This window comes from Cinclus cinclus, chromosome 6, assembly GCF_963662255.1.
Source record: "Cinclus cinclus chromosome 6, bCinCin1.1, whole genome shotgun sequence".
Lineage (NCBI taxonomy): Eukaryota > Metazoa > Chordata > Aves > Passeriformes > Cinclidae > Cinclus > Cinclus cinclus.
In genome coordinates this window covers 6,008,388-6,022,900 of record NC_085051.1, presented here as the reverse complement: position 1 = coordinate 6,022,900, position 14,513 = coordinate 6,008,388, and the positions used below count along the sequence as shown (strand labels likewise).

Genomic DNA, 14,513 nt, shown 5'->3' with positions numbered 1-14,513 from the left:
ATGTGTCTTTGTAAACATCTCAGGTCCTGAGGTCAGGTATCATGCTCAATTTTCTTTATCATTGAAACTATGGAACAATCTCTATTATCAGCAGACTGTATATCAGCTAAAAATCACCGCTGTGCTGGATCCCATAATTTATGGGACAGTGTTGACAGTCCCACTTCCAGTTTGTCTTTTCAGTCTTTTAATTTGTAATTACTGTGAGTTGCCCTGAGATTTCCTTCTCTATCTTTCATTATTCCATGTGCTACATCAGTTCAGGATTTCAGTAGCAGCATCAGTGGGCTGCTAGATTCTTGCTTACTCTTAGATGCCTGCTGGAAAGAAACTTTCTTTCCCTAGTCTCTTGGTTTGAGACAATTTAATGGAGAACATTCTGGAATTAGTTGTCTCCCTTTAAGAGTTCATATGATCCCTTTCCACTAATAAGGAACAAATACAAATGGATGGCAGTGGGAAAAAAAAACAATCAACCAAACAAAAAAAACCACAATTTTTTTTTAACAAACAGAATGTCAAGAGGAAGGAGGGAAAAAAAAATATTTAAATATCTGCTAGACGACACAACCCCATGTGAACAAAGAGAGGCCCAAAATGCCACTCCCAAAATGGCATCTACCAGTGGTGGCCGTGTGGCTGAAGGACACGAGGGGAGATGACTTCCCTTCCCTTCCCTTCCCTTCCCTTCCCTTCCCTTCCCTTCCCTTCCCTTCCCTTCCCTTCCCTTCCCTTCCCTTCCCTTCCCTTCCCTTCCCTTCCCTTCCCTTCCCTTCCCTTCCCTTCCCTTCCCTTCCCTTCCCTTCCCTTCCCTTCCCTTCCCTTCCCTTCCCTTCCCTTCCCTTCCCTTCCCTTCCCTTCCCTTCCCTTCCCTTCCCTTCCCTTCCCTTCCCTTCCCTTCCCTTCCCTTCCCTTCCCTTCCCTTCCCCCTGTTTTTTTTTAGTAGATTCTCATTTCCCCACTTTTAAAATCTTGCAGCTTTTTTTAAGGTTCAGTCTGATAGATCCATTCCCACTTTGCACTACATTTCCAAGCCTTAGCAGAGAATGTGCCTGAACATGACCAGGCCACCCCAGCACCTCACTTGCCTTTTTTTTTTTTTTCCACCGCCAGCAGAATTTGCAAGGTTCACTTCTAAACAGTTTCTAATTGTGAAATGCACTTTCTACCAAGGGCTTACAGTTGCAAACCACAACCTGCCACAGAAGAGCAAGAGCTCTGCTCCCATCATCTCTCTTGGAGCGGGTGGCCAAAAAAAAATTTCCCTGAGCAAAGACCAAGCAGCCCATGAGCAAACACCACATGGCAAAAAAAAAAAAAAAAAAAAAGGCAGGAAAGCACCTAGGCAGGGAGATTTTGAGAATGCCTGTGATCACAACTCCACATACACGAGGGTCCTGGATGCAGGGTCTGAAAGAGACAGGAACCATTTTTTGGCACAGATAGGTATGGAATACAATAACATGATGAATCACCCCAGGACACCTTGGCTCTCAAGTACTGTTGTCTCTAACATTCCAGTGGGTACTCGTAGGCCATCTGTTTGTTGCCATTTTCCTCATTCCCACATCCTGTTTTCTGCTTTCTTACTGTGTCACCACCCTGCCGTTGCTGTACTTCTCACAATTGGCTGATCTTCACTGGTACCCCTGTATTTTGTTAGATTTATCAGAGTACTGTTAGATTTATCAAAGTACTGTTTGCAGCAATTGCTGTTGTCCCTTCTGGGAGGCTGTGGTGCTGTCCTGGTATGATGTTCTGCTGATACATCAAATGGAACATTTTTCTGGTGCGTTGTTCCTGATACCACTGCCAACATGCCACTTACCTGATCTCTGCTATAAATGGAGGCTTGTGAAAACACTTACTTCTTTTAGATCACATAGGGCTTTAATAATTTAGCATCCTATTTATTCATTTTTAGACACCCTGTGTCTTCATGGTCAAATATGAGTTTCCTAGCTTCTTTCAGACCTTTATAACCCAGATGCGAGTAAAAGGCCATCTCAGCTTTTCCACATCTGTATACCTCTTCTAGGGGGACTCTCTAGGAAGAATTTACAAACTTTTTTCCCTTGGTACTGGGTTTCTAACCTGATTCCATGCTAGTTTCCTGAGCTGTGACTAAATCTAAATCAATATTTGTTTTCATTTCATATTGCTGTGAGGTGTGGTGGGGATTTGCTTTCTGCACAAACCGTAAGAGTGGAGCAGGATTTGGCTCTGTGTAAGGGTGAAAGGCACAGAGTTGAGATACTTGGGGGCACTGTTCCCAGATTTTTAAATGGTTTTACAAGTTGCACTTGGCTTCCTGCCAGGAGTCATTTGCAATCATGTACGAGCTGTAAATTACTTAAGCAGTGTTTTAGCATAATATAGGTCATACCAACAAGATACAGTAATATATGAAGTATTTGCTTTTTAGTTACAGCAGTATGATTTCAGTGGAACCACTAGCCACTTACTTTTGTGCCTGTCTTTAGTACAGATGTTTTCTATTCCCAGTTGTGTTACCAGCTGCACTGAAAACATGACATCCTATTGTAGCATTCCATAAGCACATTCCATAAAGCAAGATTTTTTTTTTTTTACTGATAAGGTAGTTTAACAACTTGGGTAATTATTGCAAAAATAAATTGGAAACTCGTGAGGTAGAAATCTCAAAGGAGGTGCAAAGGCACTTAGAAATGGAATATAAAAGGCTCGAGGAGAAACTGAACCCCAAGAGATAAAGGAAGCCTCATTTTAACTCAGTTTTACTTACCCTTGTTTGCTTAAGTTTTTCACAGATATGAGTGGTTTTGAAAATGGAGGCAGTTGCCAAAATGCCAGTAATACCAGTTTAGAAAAAGGAGAAATCAACACACAAGCAAAATGACTAATCAATTAAGTAAAAATGAGTTGGGTGGAAGCAATTCACTTCCTATTCTAAATGGTAAGAGCTTTCTGCTATGTGTTTTAGTGAAATAAAACAGCTGATGTTGTTATACATATTTGCGTAGAAATATCTGTGAGATGAAAAGGAGAACAAGAAGGCTGCTTTGAAAGGAGGGGATTTAATTAACAAAGGATATAGTGGTTAGGGTTTTTAAAGCTTTATCCTAGGGGCCTTTTCATAAAAGAAAAAAATAACATTTTAGTAAAAGGATCTGGTTCAGATTTCCAGAAAACATGACCCAAAATACATTTTGAAGAATGGGACTTCCCATTGACTTCAGTAGGAACTACATCACTCTCTTCTTGAACTGGTTTCATTAGGTACAAAAATGTATGTGTTACTGGGTAAGCTTCCACCAAGGAGTATATCTTCACTTTAATTATATATTTAAACATTTCTTTCTCTACTTAATTTCAAAATTCATTACTAGATTAAAGTGTGAAACAATAGTAATATTGATTTAACATAATACAATATTACAGTAATAAGTTATATTACATAGTTTCGTATTTTGTAATGATACTATAAGCTGCTATCAGTTTACAAATCCTGAAGACTCAACTGTGTAATAGAAAAATTATAAAAAACATGGGTAGGGAGAAAATTTAATTAAAACACACTTATAATTAAAAATTCCTGTCCTAGAATAGTGCCTGTTAAAGGTGTCTTGCCCACTAAATCTTACAAGTCTCTTGTCTTAATTGAAGAGAGATGGATTTTTTTCAAGAGTAAGTCTTCTTTGAAGGTACAGCATTATCTGTGATAGATCAAATTAATAATACTATCTCATCCTTACTGCTGAAGAAAAGAAAGCTGTGTCTGTGTGTGTCTGCTGCTGGTATCTGAAGCAGTTTGGAGTTGAATGTGGAAAATGATGCAAAAATATGTAATTGAACCCTAAATTCTTCTTTGGTGTGTGATGATGCCGTTGGACGGATGAGGGATCTTGCCATATATTAAGTAAAAGATTGTGTTTGTCTTAAAGATGCCATTGTATATAATATGCTGCTGTGCTGCCATTGCTTCTTTTATATTTGGTACTCTTATTATCATAGTAATTTTTGCCTAGGAGGATTACATGGCCTTTAATACTCAGCACAGTTTTGCAGAAAACTTTTAACTTTGAAAGGATAAGGGTGTGCTTAAAAACCACCATCTTTACTGTGGCTGACCTCCTCGAAGTCCTGTCTGCAGAGAGATGTCTACAATCCTCTTTGAATTTTGTTTGCAGAGTGACATGACAGCCAAATTTTGAAAATAAGAAAAGTGGATAATTACCCCTGCCATTTTCTGCTTCATACTTTCAGTGTTTAAACAGCTCTTTGGGTATTTACATATCTGAATGGTTATTTAGATGCCTTTTTTATTTGCATGCACAAAGTCTGCTTGTTCTTTTGATCTGAAACAGAGGTTGATTCAATAAATTAAGTGGATACCTGTTGATGTATTTGATACAGCCCAAGATGTAACATTAAAAGAAAATTCTTTATAATTCAGAAAGTATGTTAATTCTAAAACCAAACTGTAGCATAGCTAGAAATACTGTGACAAGCAATTAAGATATGCTCTTGACATCTTTTTTCAGACCAAGCTTTTTTATGACATTTTTTCCAACTAACTGAGATTGGTTTAGTGTGATTTCCAACATATAACTCCCCAAAAATGAGAGGGAAATGTTAATCCAGAGATCTGTCTATTTTCCATGTCATTATCATGGTGTCTGAAGAGAGAGGAAGTGCAGGCTACTTTATTGGGGTTTTAGAATGACAACACAGAAAGTGAGAGCTGGTCCTTAAACAAATCCATATGTAATGGCTGAAGTCACATAATTTGGTACTTTTAAAATTAGTAAACATAACCCCAAACATTTTTGTATAATCCTGTATAAAGAGGGGAGCTAGGCAAAATGGGACTTAATAAGGGATGACAAGGGAAGATGAGAAATGCACATTGCCTGGTTTTTCAGGTGAAGAAAGACTTATTTTTACTTACTTATTTGTAGGATCATTTCTGTTGGACGGGACTAATAAATTTGTTATCTGCCAAAATATACATTAATAGACACAAAATGGATTACTTCAGTGTGGATGAATAATTAGTACCTGGAATTGGCTACATAATTTGTACTTTTTCAGATTTGTAGAGGTGAGGTTTAATTTGAATCCCTTGGACGTGCACTCAGGCACATAAGTGACTCATTAAAAGTCTAAAATAAGTTTTATTGTGTTATTGGACTAAAACATTTCTCTAAGAAGACACAAATTCAATGACAAAAGGAATGAAAGCCAAGAAAGAGTGTAGTTGGAGGGAAGCTTTCTAGCTTTCCCACTGGAAGCTGATTTTCTTCCATATTCTGTTGGGAATTACTCCCATGATTCCTTCTGTGTAGGTGAGTCCTCTGTGTGTAAAAGCAGTGCTGCCTTTTATAATATTTATGCTACAGAGTCTGTAAACTTTTTTAAGTAGGACTGTATCTAAATAGAACCTGGCTGACGATAAATTAGATCATGCTTCAGGATTTTGTTATAAATTTTTAGAGGAATTCAAGAGATGAATTTGCATGATCTTTTCTAACAAGGTATTTTTAATGTCTGTAAATTTGGCTTGCAAGCAAATAATCAGGAGCCTATTACACAGTCTGGTGTTTTCAGGTCACTCAATTTTCAGGGAAGTAGAAAAACTTAACATAGGACCAACATTTACTTATAAATTTCTGAAAATTCACATCCTTGTTTGAATTAAGAAAAATGAATTTGCATTAGAGTTTGAATTTAGAGAACTTGTTGTTTTGTATAAATGTCTTCTACCACCTCTTACTGTGGCCTGCCCCTAGTCATCCCCCGTTTGAACAGACTGAATGAACTTTTTGAATGACCTGCATGAACTTTTGCATGTTTTGGTGGCAGTCAGGGATGTTGAACCACTGTCATTAGAGCCTCTGGGAAGGCACACAGCTGGACAGACTTCTCTGCACACTGCCAGTCTTCCAGAGTCTTTTTCAGGGCTTCACCTCATTCTACATTAAGTGATAAATGTGAGAATTTTCAGTGGCCACCTTCAAGCAGACCTGGGTAACTGCCAAGCATCGGAATCTCTGGGGATTTTGAGGTCTAGTTTTGCCGGCCCTGTTTCCTGAAGCAATAGTGTCTCAAGTCTGCAGATAATACTTTTTCATCTTCCATATAGATATGGGCATCCAATTCCAGGACTTCACCTTTTGCCTGCCCCAAATATCAGTTCTTCTGGTCACAACTGGGAAGAGAGAGACTACAGTCTCATATATGGAAGAGATGTCCTACTCCATGAAAATGTCCACATGAGCTATGCCCTGCAGAATAATTTGTCATTATTTGAACAATAACATATTCTAGATACAGGCCCAGAGACTCACTGGGGCAGGCTAAAGTCCTAGATCTGAGTCCCATTCGTGGTCTGAGATTTGTATCCTGCTCTCACTTTTTTTTTTTTTTTTTTTTTTAAACTAAGAATGGTTAGTGAATGCTGAAGACTGCTGAGATTTGAGAAAGCCAAATTTTTTTCATAGATGGGAGGGTAGATCATCACAAATGGTATGGACAAGCTGGAGCAAAATGATTCCTAAATAGCATCAGTGGAGGTTGCAGCAGAATCATCACGTAGAGGTACCATATCTGAGGGTACCTTGTGTGTGGGTGGGTGCATGTGTGTGCCTCTCAGTGGTGGCAGCAAAGCCTTCAAGCTTGCTGTGGGCAGTGGTCTGATACAGAAATGCACATTAGTCATCAAAACAGTGGTATTTCCTTAATGCTGGCCTGTGATGTTTCTGGGGACAGTGTGAAATGTATTGATCTGGAAGGGCATTTCATGATACTGTTCTGAACACCACTCAAAGAAGTGTCCTTAAGTCCTAAGATATGAGCAACAAGCTACATCTACTGACAACAGTAAGTCTAAAGGGCTTATTTTCAGTAAAATTTGATTTCTTCTCATTAGCAAACTCATTAATATTTCACATTTGTGAGTGTGAAATTTGTTTTGCACAGCCAGTGGTGTGACACTGTGTTATATTGCCCAACACCTTTGGTTTTTATAGTCAATATTCTCTCAGTATGTAGCCTGCACTGTTTCTGAAGTTGGTCTAAAGTCATACCAGCTAACTGTATTTGCCTTAGGTTGCTGCATTTAGCTTCCAGAACCCAGCCCAAGTTCCTTTTGAGTCAGCAGGGTATTTTGTTGGCTTTTGTAGTACTTGGATCAGATCCATAGTGTGTAATTCCTCCTCCTTCTTCCTCTCACCTCCTGAAATATTATGAAAGAAAGTTATCATCTGAACTGTAACTATATTAGGCCAGGTTTTTAGTTCCTAAAATGTTTGCACAGTAGTCAGTAAGGAAAATTGAACCAAATGCACTTTTTGCTGAATGTCCACCTTAATCAAAAGTCCAGGTACTAACTGCTCTTGGAATGTGAATCCCCCTGTGATAATATAAGGAAGCTGAAATTTTAGGCATAGTCAACCCCTCCCCACCCCATGTTGTATTACACCAGTTGGGCTTAAGTTGTTTTAATGTAGAAAGGTTTTGGGGCAGTTCTCAAATGCTTTTTAAGGCTCTCAAAGAGAAGAAAGTTGCTAAACAAAATTCTCTAGACTGCCTTATGGCTCTATCACCATTTGAACTTCAATTTTCAAACTATGTAGAAACCATTTGCTTCACTCATTATATACTGTCCAGACTAAAGGCATGATTCAAATCTCATACCCTTCTCAGCTGAAATCAGTCTTGAAACTAAAATACAAACCTTGAGAGAAAAAGTCTGATTATGTTTTCACTCCCAGAAATCTAAAGAAAAACCTAATTTGTAAACAGCTACTGTAGAAGGTAACATTCATGCAACCCAGAGCAACAGCACAGACTCAGTAGCTGGGAGATACTCATAAAACTGAGAGTGCTTGAGCATCTTCTTGTGATGGATCAGAAGTAATTTTATTTCTCAGTATCCATAATTGATTTCCCATTGTGTTTCACATAAAAACCAAAATGCAGAAGCAAGAATTTCCTTGTGTAAAAATGTTTTAAGTGAAAACTGTCAAATGAATTTCATCTGCAGCTGCTTATTCTAATGATGAGTTTCATTCCTTAATAAACATAACCTCCATTGCAAACTTCACTAAGTTGTATAGCTGGCCATGCTTCCTTCACTCCAGTTGAATCTGTCTCCTTGTGTCACAGAATTCAGACAATAGGCTGAGGTGGGGGGTTTTTTTGGTTGAGGGGTTTTCTGAAGTTAATTTTTTGCCTTCTATTATGTGTGATTTCTTTTGATTGAGGATGTTTCCTGTTCTGTTGAGTATGCTGTGTTACAAAAGGTTTATCTGCTATGCAAGTCTCTACTGCAAATACTGTCTACTCTCAAGGGGCTTTTGGACATGTCCATATAGGCACCACAGCCATACATCCAAAGTTTAAAACCTAGGCTGTGTTGAATCTCTTCTAGACACCTTTTACAGGACCAAGTTTTAATTTCCCAAACTACAGTTAAATGTTGTTAAGCATTTCATGAGATACCCTGATCAAAGCATTTTTCAATGTGGTATTTACAATGTTGGTTATAAAACAAACCAATAAAATACAGAATGTACTGTTTTATGATACATCACTGGTATTTGTTTGACTGTTCTGCATGGAGAAACGGGTAAAAATCACCAACTGAACTCAAGGGTAGGCAAGGTACACTGACACTTGGAGAAAAAATTTATTTGAATTTAGGCAAAAAAATCGGGTGTTTCTAAACAGTTCCAGATAAATTACTTCTGATGTACCTCATTGGATTATTTTAATTGCAACAGTAAGCTATTTATTAGAATGCATTTTCAGCAAGACTTAATTGTTAAAATAAATGGAACTTCCTTTTCTTAAATTTTTTTTGGTAACTTTTCAGAAATAGAGGAAATTTTTTTGGTTGTTTGCCCTTCACTATTCCTATAAAGAAAAGCCAGTTTCAAGACAATATAAAATGGTGTCTTTACTAACATATTTTCAAAAAAGATGATCTAAAAGTATTCACGTTGCCTGGCATATTTCTACTAAACACATGAAGAACAGAAAGACTCCATGCTATAGGACTAGAAAAACGTGCAGCATTTATTTACATAAAATATGAAAATCTTCAGTTTAAAACACCAGCTCATTTTCTTACAGTTTTTTAAATTTACTTTTAAAATGCAAATTAAAACAGTCTACTATTTTCCTTTCCTTCTATTGTAAGGTGGACTACCATCGTATGTTTTTGACTTTCAGTTAAAGTAAGGAGTATTTTTACAGCAAAAAAAAAAAAAAAAAGTGTGATTTCTCTGCGAATAGTTGCCTCTCAAGTGTGCTTGTGCTTTTTCCTGCCTGTGTAATTTCAGATGCTGCACAACAAACATGTGATGGTTCGTGTTGGAGGAGGCTGGGAGACTTTTGCAGGTTACTTACTGAAGCATGACCCCTGCCGAATGCTTCAGATCTCCCGAGTAGATGGGAAAACTTCTCCAATCCAGAGCAAGTCTCCAAACCTCAGGGACATGAATCCAGACAATTATCTGGTTGTTTCTGCCCACTACAAAACCAAGAAAGAGATTAAGTGAAATAAGCTTCTCATATAAGTGGGACTTCATGTATGTAGGTCCAAATTATTCTCCCAAGTGTAGTGAATTTAGTTAATGCTTTAAAAGGACTTTGGAAAATTTAACATCGACTGGAAATGACACCCCATTTTGAAGATCATTGAATTTAGAACTATTTATTTCTAGTACTGTATCTTTTATAGCAAATTACCCTTGATAGGCTAATTACTACAATCAGATAATAAATAGACATATATTTTTAGCCAAATTATTACTCTTTAATATGTGAATGTATACTTAGAGCTACATAAAGGAGTGCATCCTGTTAATGGAAGAAAATAAACAATGAAATATATTTGTATGAAAATCTTATTACTTTGAATCCCTGACTGTTAGGCTAGTTGAAATATATATATGCAGGTGGAAAATGGGTATTTGGGGAAATTATTTGGAATGTCTCTTGAAATGAAATAAAAATGGACTATTTGTATGTTTTGCTGTTTTCTTAACTAGCAATGTGGCTTATTGCATGACAAACAACTTCTCAAAGCCATTTCTTAAAGAAAACAAACAAAAAAAAAAAGCCCAAGAAACCCCTTCACACCGTTCTGCCATTTGAAGCTGAACACAATGTTGAGTGTTCGACCCATGCGTAGATCCTCTCTGGTTTTCACCAAGTTGCCCAGTGCAGAAGCATGGGGAAGTGGGAAGATGGCCCCTTCCTCTGTCAGACAGTGGAGCTGGTTATTCATACCTGTGAGGTGACGTTCTGCAGCCCTTAAGGGAAGCAGGAACAGGTGCACAGCCCTCAGACCCAAGGAGGAGCTTCAGAAGATGCAAGTCCCTCTGCAGTCACAAAACGTGGCACTGTTCTTGGATATGAGCTTTTCCTTCCCCTTCTTTTTAATGTTGTTGGTCATGTTAAATGTGAAATATTCATTACCCTGTAAATAGAGTGATTCACATTCTCATAAATCATTCGAACATCTCTAATATAGCTAAAGGTGTATGTGGGCTTAGTTCATTATTTTGGCTACTTTTCTATGTTTATATTTGGTAATTTATGTGCCTTGTAACATCCTAGAAAAAAATCTTTTTATAGGATTGTTTCATTGACTGTATAAATTTAAAACTGAAATAAATTTTTTAAAATACTCTTACATTTTGAAACTCTTATTATTTGCAATCTCTAATCTCCAGTTTGCTGCTACCTACTGGATGCCTACAATACACAACACTGTGTGCTCCTCTCTTAAGAAGTTGCACAAAGAAAGGGGCAAACAGATAACACAGAAATAACCAAATGTTATTGAAAATTAATCTTTCTTTGCAGGGAAAAAAACTAAAAAAAACGTCCTTGAAATATATATTTTAGTGCTGACTAGTATTTTTCTCTATTTTCTGATGTTAAATTAGAAAAAAAATGGTCTTATGATCTGCTCCTGTGGTCTTTAACATCAAAATATCTGTAGGCTAGAAGGGTTCAAGACAGTCTTTCATGTTCCATGCCTTATTAAAATCAGCACCTCATTTCTGTGGAGAAGGTCTACCTCACCATCTAAAATGCCTGCTGAATACAAGCAGTTCACAATTGCCAAAGTAGCAGGAGATAATTCCAAAGTTGCAGCCTTTTATTCTTCTCTTGAAACACTTTCTAGGAAGACTGAACACACATTCAAGCAATAAATCTTTTGAAAAGCCATAGGAAGTCTCAGTTGTCATAGAAGTTGTCATATGTCCTCCATAAGGGAGCAGAAAACAGACCACAACATCATTTTATAAAAAATGTAGCATAACTGAAGGAAAAAAAAAAATCATGATCTTAATATAAGCACTGAGAGATCTGTTTTCAAATGAAAAGGGAAGGAAAAAAAATCACTCGTGAAAATGTGAGATGTTTACTTAGAAATAATGGCTGCTTATTTAAACATAATTACTTGGATTTCACAGAACATTGAGGTTGAAAAGACCTCCAGGATCTTAAAGTTCAACCTTTATTTCCACCATCCAAGACTAATTTTGTGTTATTATTATGTTGGGTTTTTAAATATCTGAAGGTGTTTGCATATAGATAAATGAGAGCAGATAATTATAAAAAAAGGTATTCATAAGTTCATTTTAGTAGTAAACTTCAACAGTCCCAGTAAACCCAAATCAATATTTTAAACTAAACATGAACCCCTTTATGTGCTTGGAGTTTACCTATCAAAATAGTCTGGGTTTTTTGTTTCAGGGTCTTTTAAAAATCACATGAAATCACTTCCTGGCTTAAAACTTCAACTTTGCCAGTTCCAGATTATTGCCAGTACCACCTGATGTAAAAAAACATGCAGGTGGGACTTACTGCTTTAGACTGCATTGATGTGGGTGCAAATTAACAGAGGAGGAAATGAAAGCATGAATAAACAAAAAATGCAGTAAGCTGGTTAGTCTCGAAGAAGGGGTTGGAGGTGTCACTAATATGGTATTTTCATAGCATATTAGGTCCTCTAGCAATGCAGGAATTGGAAAATTTGTTAGGAACCTATAGGAACCTAGGCTCAATTATAAAGCTAGAGCTGAGCAGCAGAATCTTGCTCAAAGATTACAGCCCTTGTTGCAGGGATGGGAGCAGAACAGATTTAGGTCATCTTCCATGATGTAGTGATTTTAACTATTTTCATGTGCAAATTGGCTGAACGTGAATGTTGAGCAGACTGGAGTGCCAGAACATTTATGTGATAGGAGCTGCAACAAAGCCTTTTCTCAAAGTCCTCCTAGACCAAACCCTATGGGAGCTGCATAAACTGTGCTTAATCTCAGGATGGATAAACTCTGTGAAATTATTTGCAAAAAAACGTTATTATTGGATAATGTCAAATATGATTCATCATACTGGAAGCCATTCAAAGTTAGTTTGAAAATGTAACTGTGATATCTGTTATTGCTCATTATAGGAAGTGCATTCTGTCACCATGTTATTAATACATTACCTGGAGATGTCTTTCCAAGCAGGATTATTTACATCACTGATAGAGAATAGGGTTTTTTCACATCGTTATTATAGGGATGATTGCTCCTTCCTTTACAGTACCACCTTTTTTTATCAAAAATCTATGGCAGCTAGTTAAAGGATTTTTGGTGGGGATGAGTGAAATAAGAAGGCAGTATGTGTGGGAAGGTACAGCAAGTTTCTTGTAACTGAAGGCTCAATCCTGAATTCATTACACACGTTCACTTTGGATCTGGAAGACAAGCTGTTTGCCACGCCACAGAGTGTCCTAGTTTGAAAGACAGGTATTTGCTAAGAAAGGCAGAAGCCTCTCTTTGAAATGGAGTGTGTAAAGCCCCGTCCCTCCAAATTATTATCATTTTGGAATCAAGGGAGCTCTCAGGCAAAGATATGGGGGTAGGAATAACAGTTCTGTACTAGTATATCTAACAAGACAAACAAGAACAACAGCAGCTATGAAATTACCCACAAACAGAGCAGTAACTCAGTCCCAGTGTTTTTTGGCTGCAGGCACCTTTTCCCTGAGCTGCAGTTCCCGGTGCTGGGGGCGGGCAGGTCCCGCAGAGCTGCAGGAGGGCTGGGGGTGATGGCAGAGCTGTCCCAGGGGGAGAGAGAGATGGAGAGAGAGCCCTCCGCTCACGGTGTGGGTCCCAGTGCTCAGCAGAGTGCTGGATGGTGGCAGGTTCCAGCGAGAAGGCAGCAGGGCAGGGTCTGACAGCAGTGAGGATGGCTCCCGACGCTGGGATGGCAGGGATGGGGCTGAGGCACCGATCGTCCTTCTCGTCCCAACTCCAAGGGGGAAATGGGCCGAGCCAGAGCCTTCCGCTTCCTCTTCTGGATGTTTGGATATCGAGGGGTTTCCCTCTTCCCTCCCCTCCCCCTTGTCACCAGGGCCCAGTCAACAGGTATCTTAGCATGACAATGGGGAAAATTCCACAGAGGGAAAAGGGAAAGAACCAACCCCCAACACAGAGTTACAGAAGTATCTCCTAGAAATGTTGACAAGGGTTTGGCTCTTTTTGGGCTTACAGCCTGACACTACCTGACAAAGAGGTACAGTGCTGCTGCTTCTTTGCTCTGCCTCCTCCTTTCTTAGCCTGCGGCATGTTGACTATGGTAAGGTGGAACAGACAGGTGGGATCACACAAATGTTGGTGTGGCTGGACAGGCTTTCCCAGACTCTGGAAAAACTGCAGGCACTGCTGGTGCCTGATGAGCTGCGTCTCAAGTATTGAGTCTTGTCACTGTGCCAAATCCATGTGCTGAAGTAATGTGCTCCCCAGGGCCCACTGTGATGCTGCCCATCCTTGTAGAGAAACAGCTTCCGTGTCTTCCCAAAGTTCAGGACATCTGCTACAAACACTCTCTCTAGCCTAATCTATGTATTTTAGTCATATGGAAACCATAGCAAATGGTTTCATTTTGTTACTGCAACAATGATGATGCTATCACAGTCATGGAGAGTCAGCATTCCAGTCCAATTTTCCAACACTGGGCTTTGGACTGCCACTTTTTGAAGTGCAAGACTGCTTTCAGGAGATGGAAAAAAAATAAATTGTAGTCTTTGATGCAAACAAAATATAAACTGTCAAGATAATTATGAGAAAAGGTGCATTTTAACAGCCTCTGAGGTGAAGTAAGCATCTAGGATTAGGGGAAATAAGGACAAAACTCCTGTTGTGGTTTACTTTAACTTGGTGCTGCACTAAGCAATAAGGAAGACAGGAAAAACATCTGTAAGAAGACAGCAACTCTAACCTACATGGCTCTCAGCCTTACTGTTTAATGGTACATGTCTGATAGCTATCAGCTGTACACTACTGATTGCTGGCAGTAGTTTCTGCTTTCACTCCCAACTGAAACAAAACTTAAACCAACAGTGTTTTTATTTACCCAAATAATTCCCAGTCAGTTGAGCCTGGCCATTTGGACAACTGGATGTGTATGGTACAGTAGCATCTTTTAAAACAGCCTTGGAGGTGATTTGTAATCTTGAA

The 14,513-nt window shown here is 38.5% G+C and overlaps 1 protein-coding gene across 1 annotated transcript in view; it reads left to right on the top strand.

Moving 5' to 3' along the window:
• The window catches only part of GAS2 (growth arrest specific 2), a 74,383-nt gene extending 64,838 nt beyond the window's left edge, over positions 1-9,545 (top strand). The window contains exon 7 of the mRNA XM_062495251.1: positions 9,327-9,545. Within this exon, the coding sequence (XP_062351235.1) occupies positions 9,327-9,545 (219 nt within the window). The remainder of the gene's footprint in view (positions 1-9,326) is intronic.
• Positions 9,546-14,513: the final 4,968 nt, after the last annotated feature.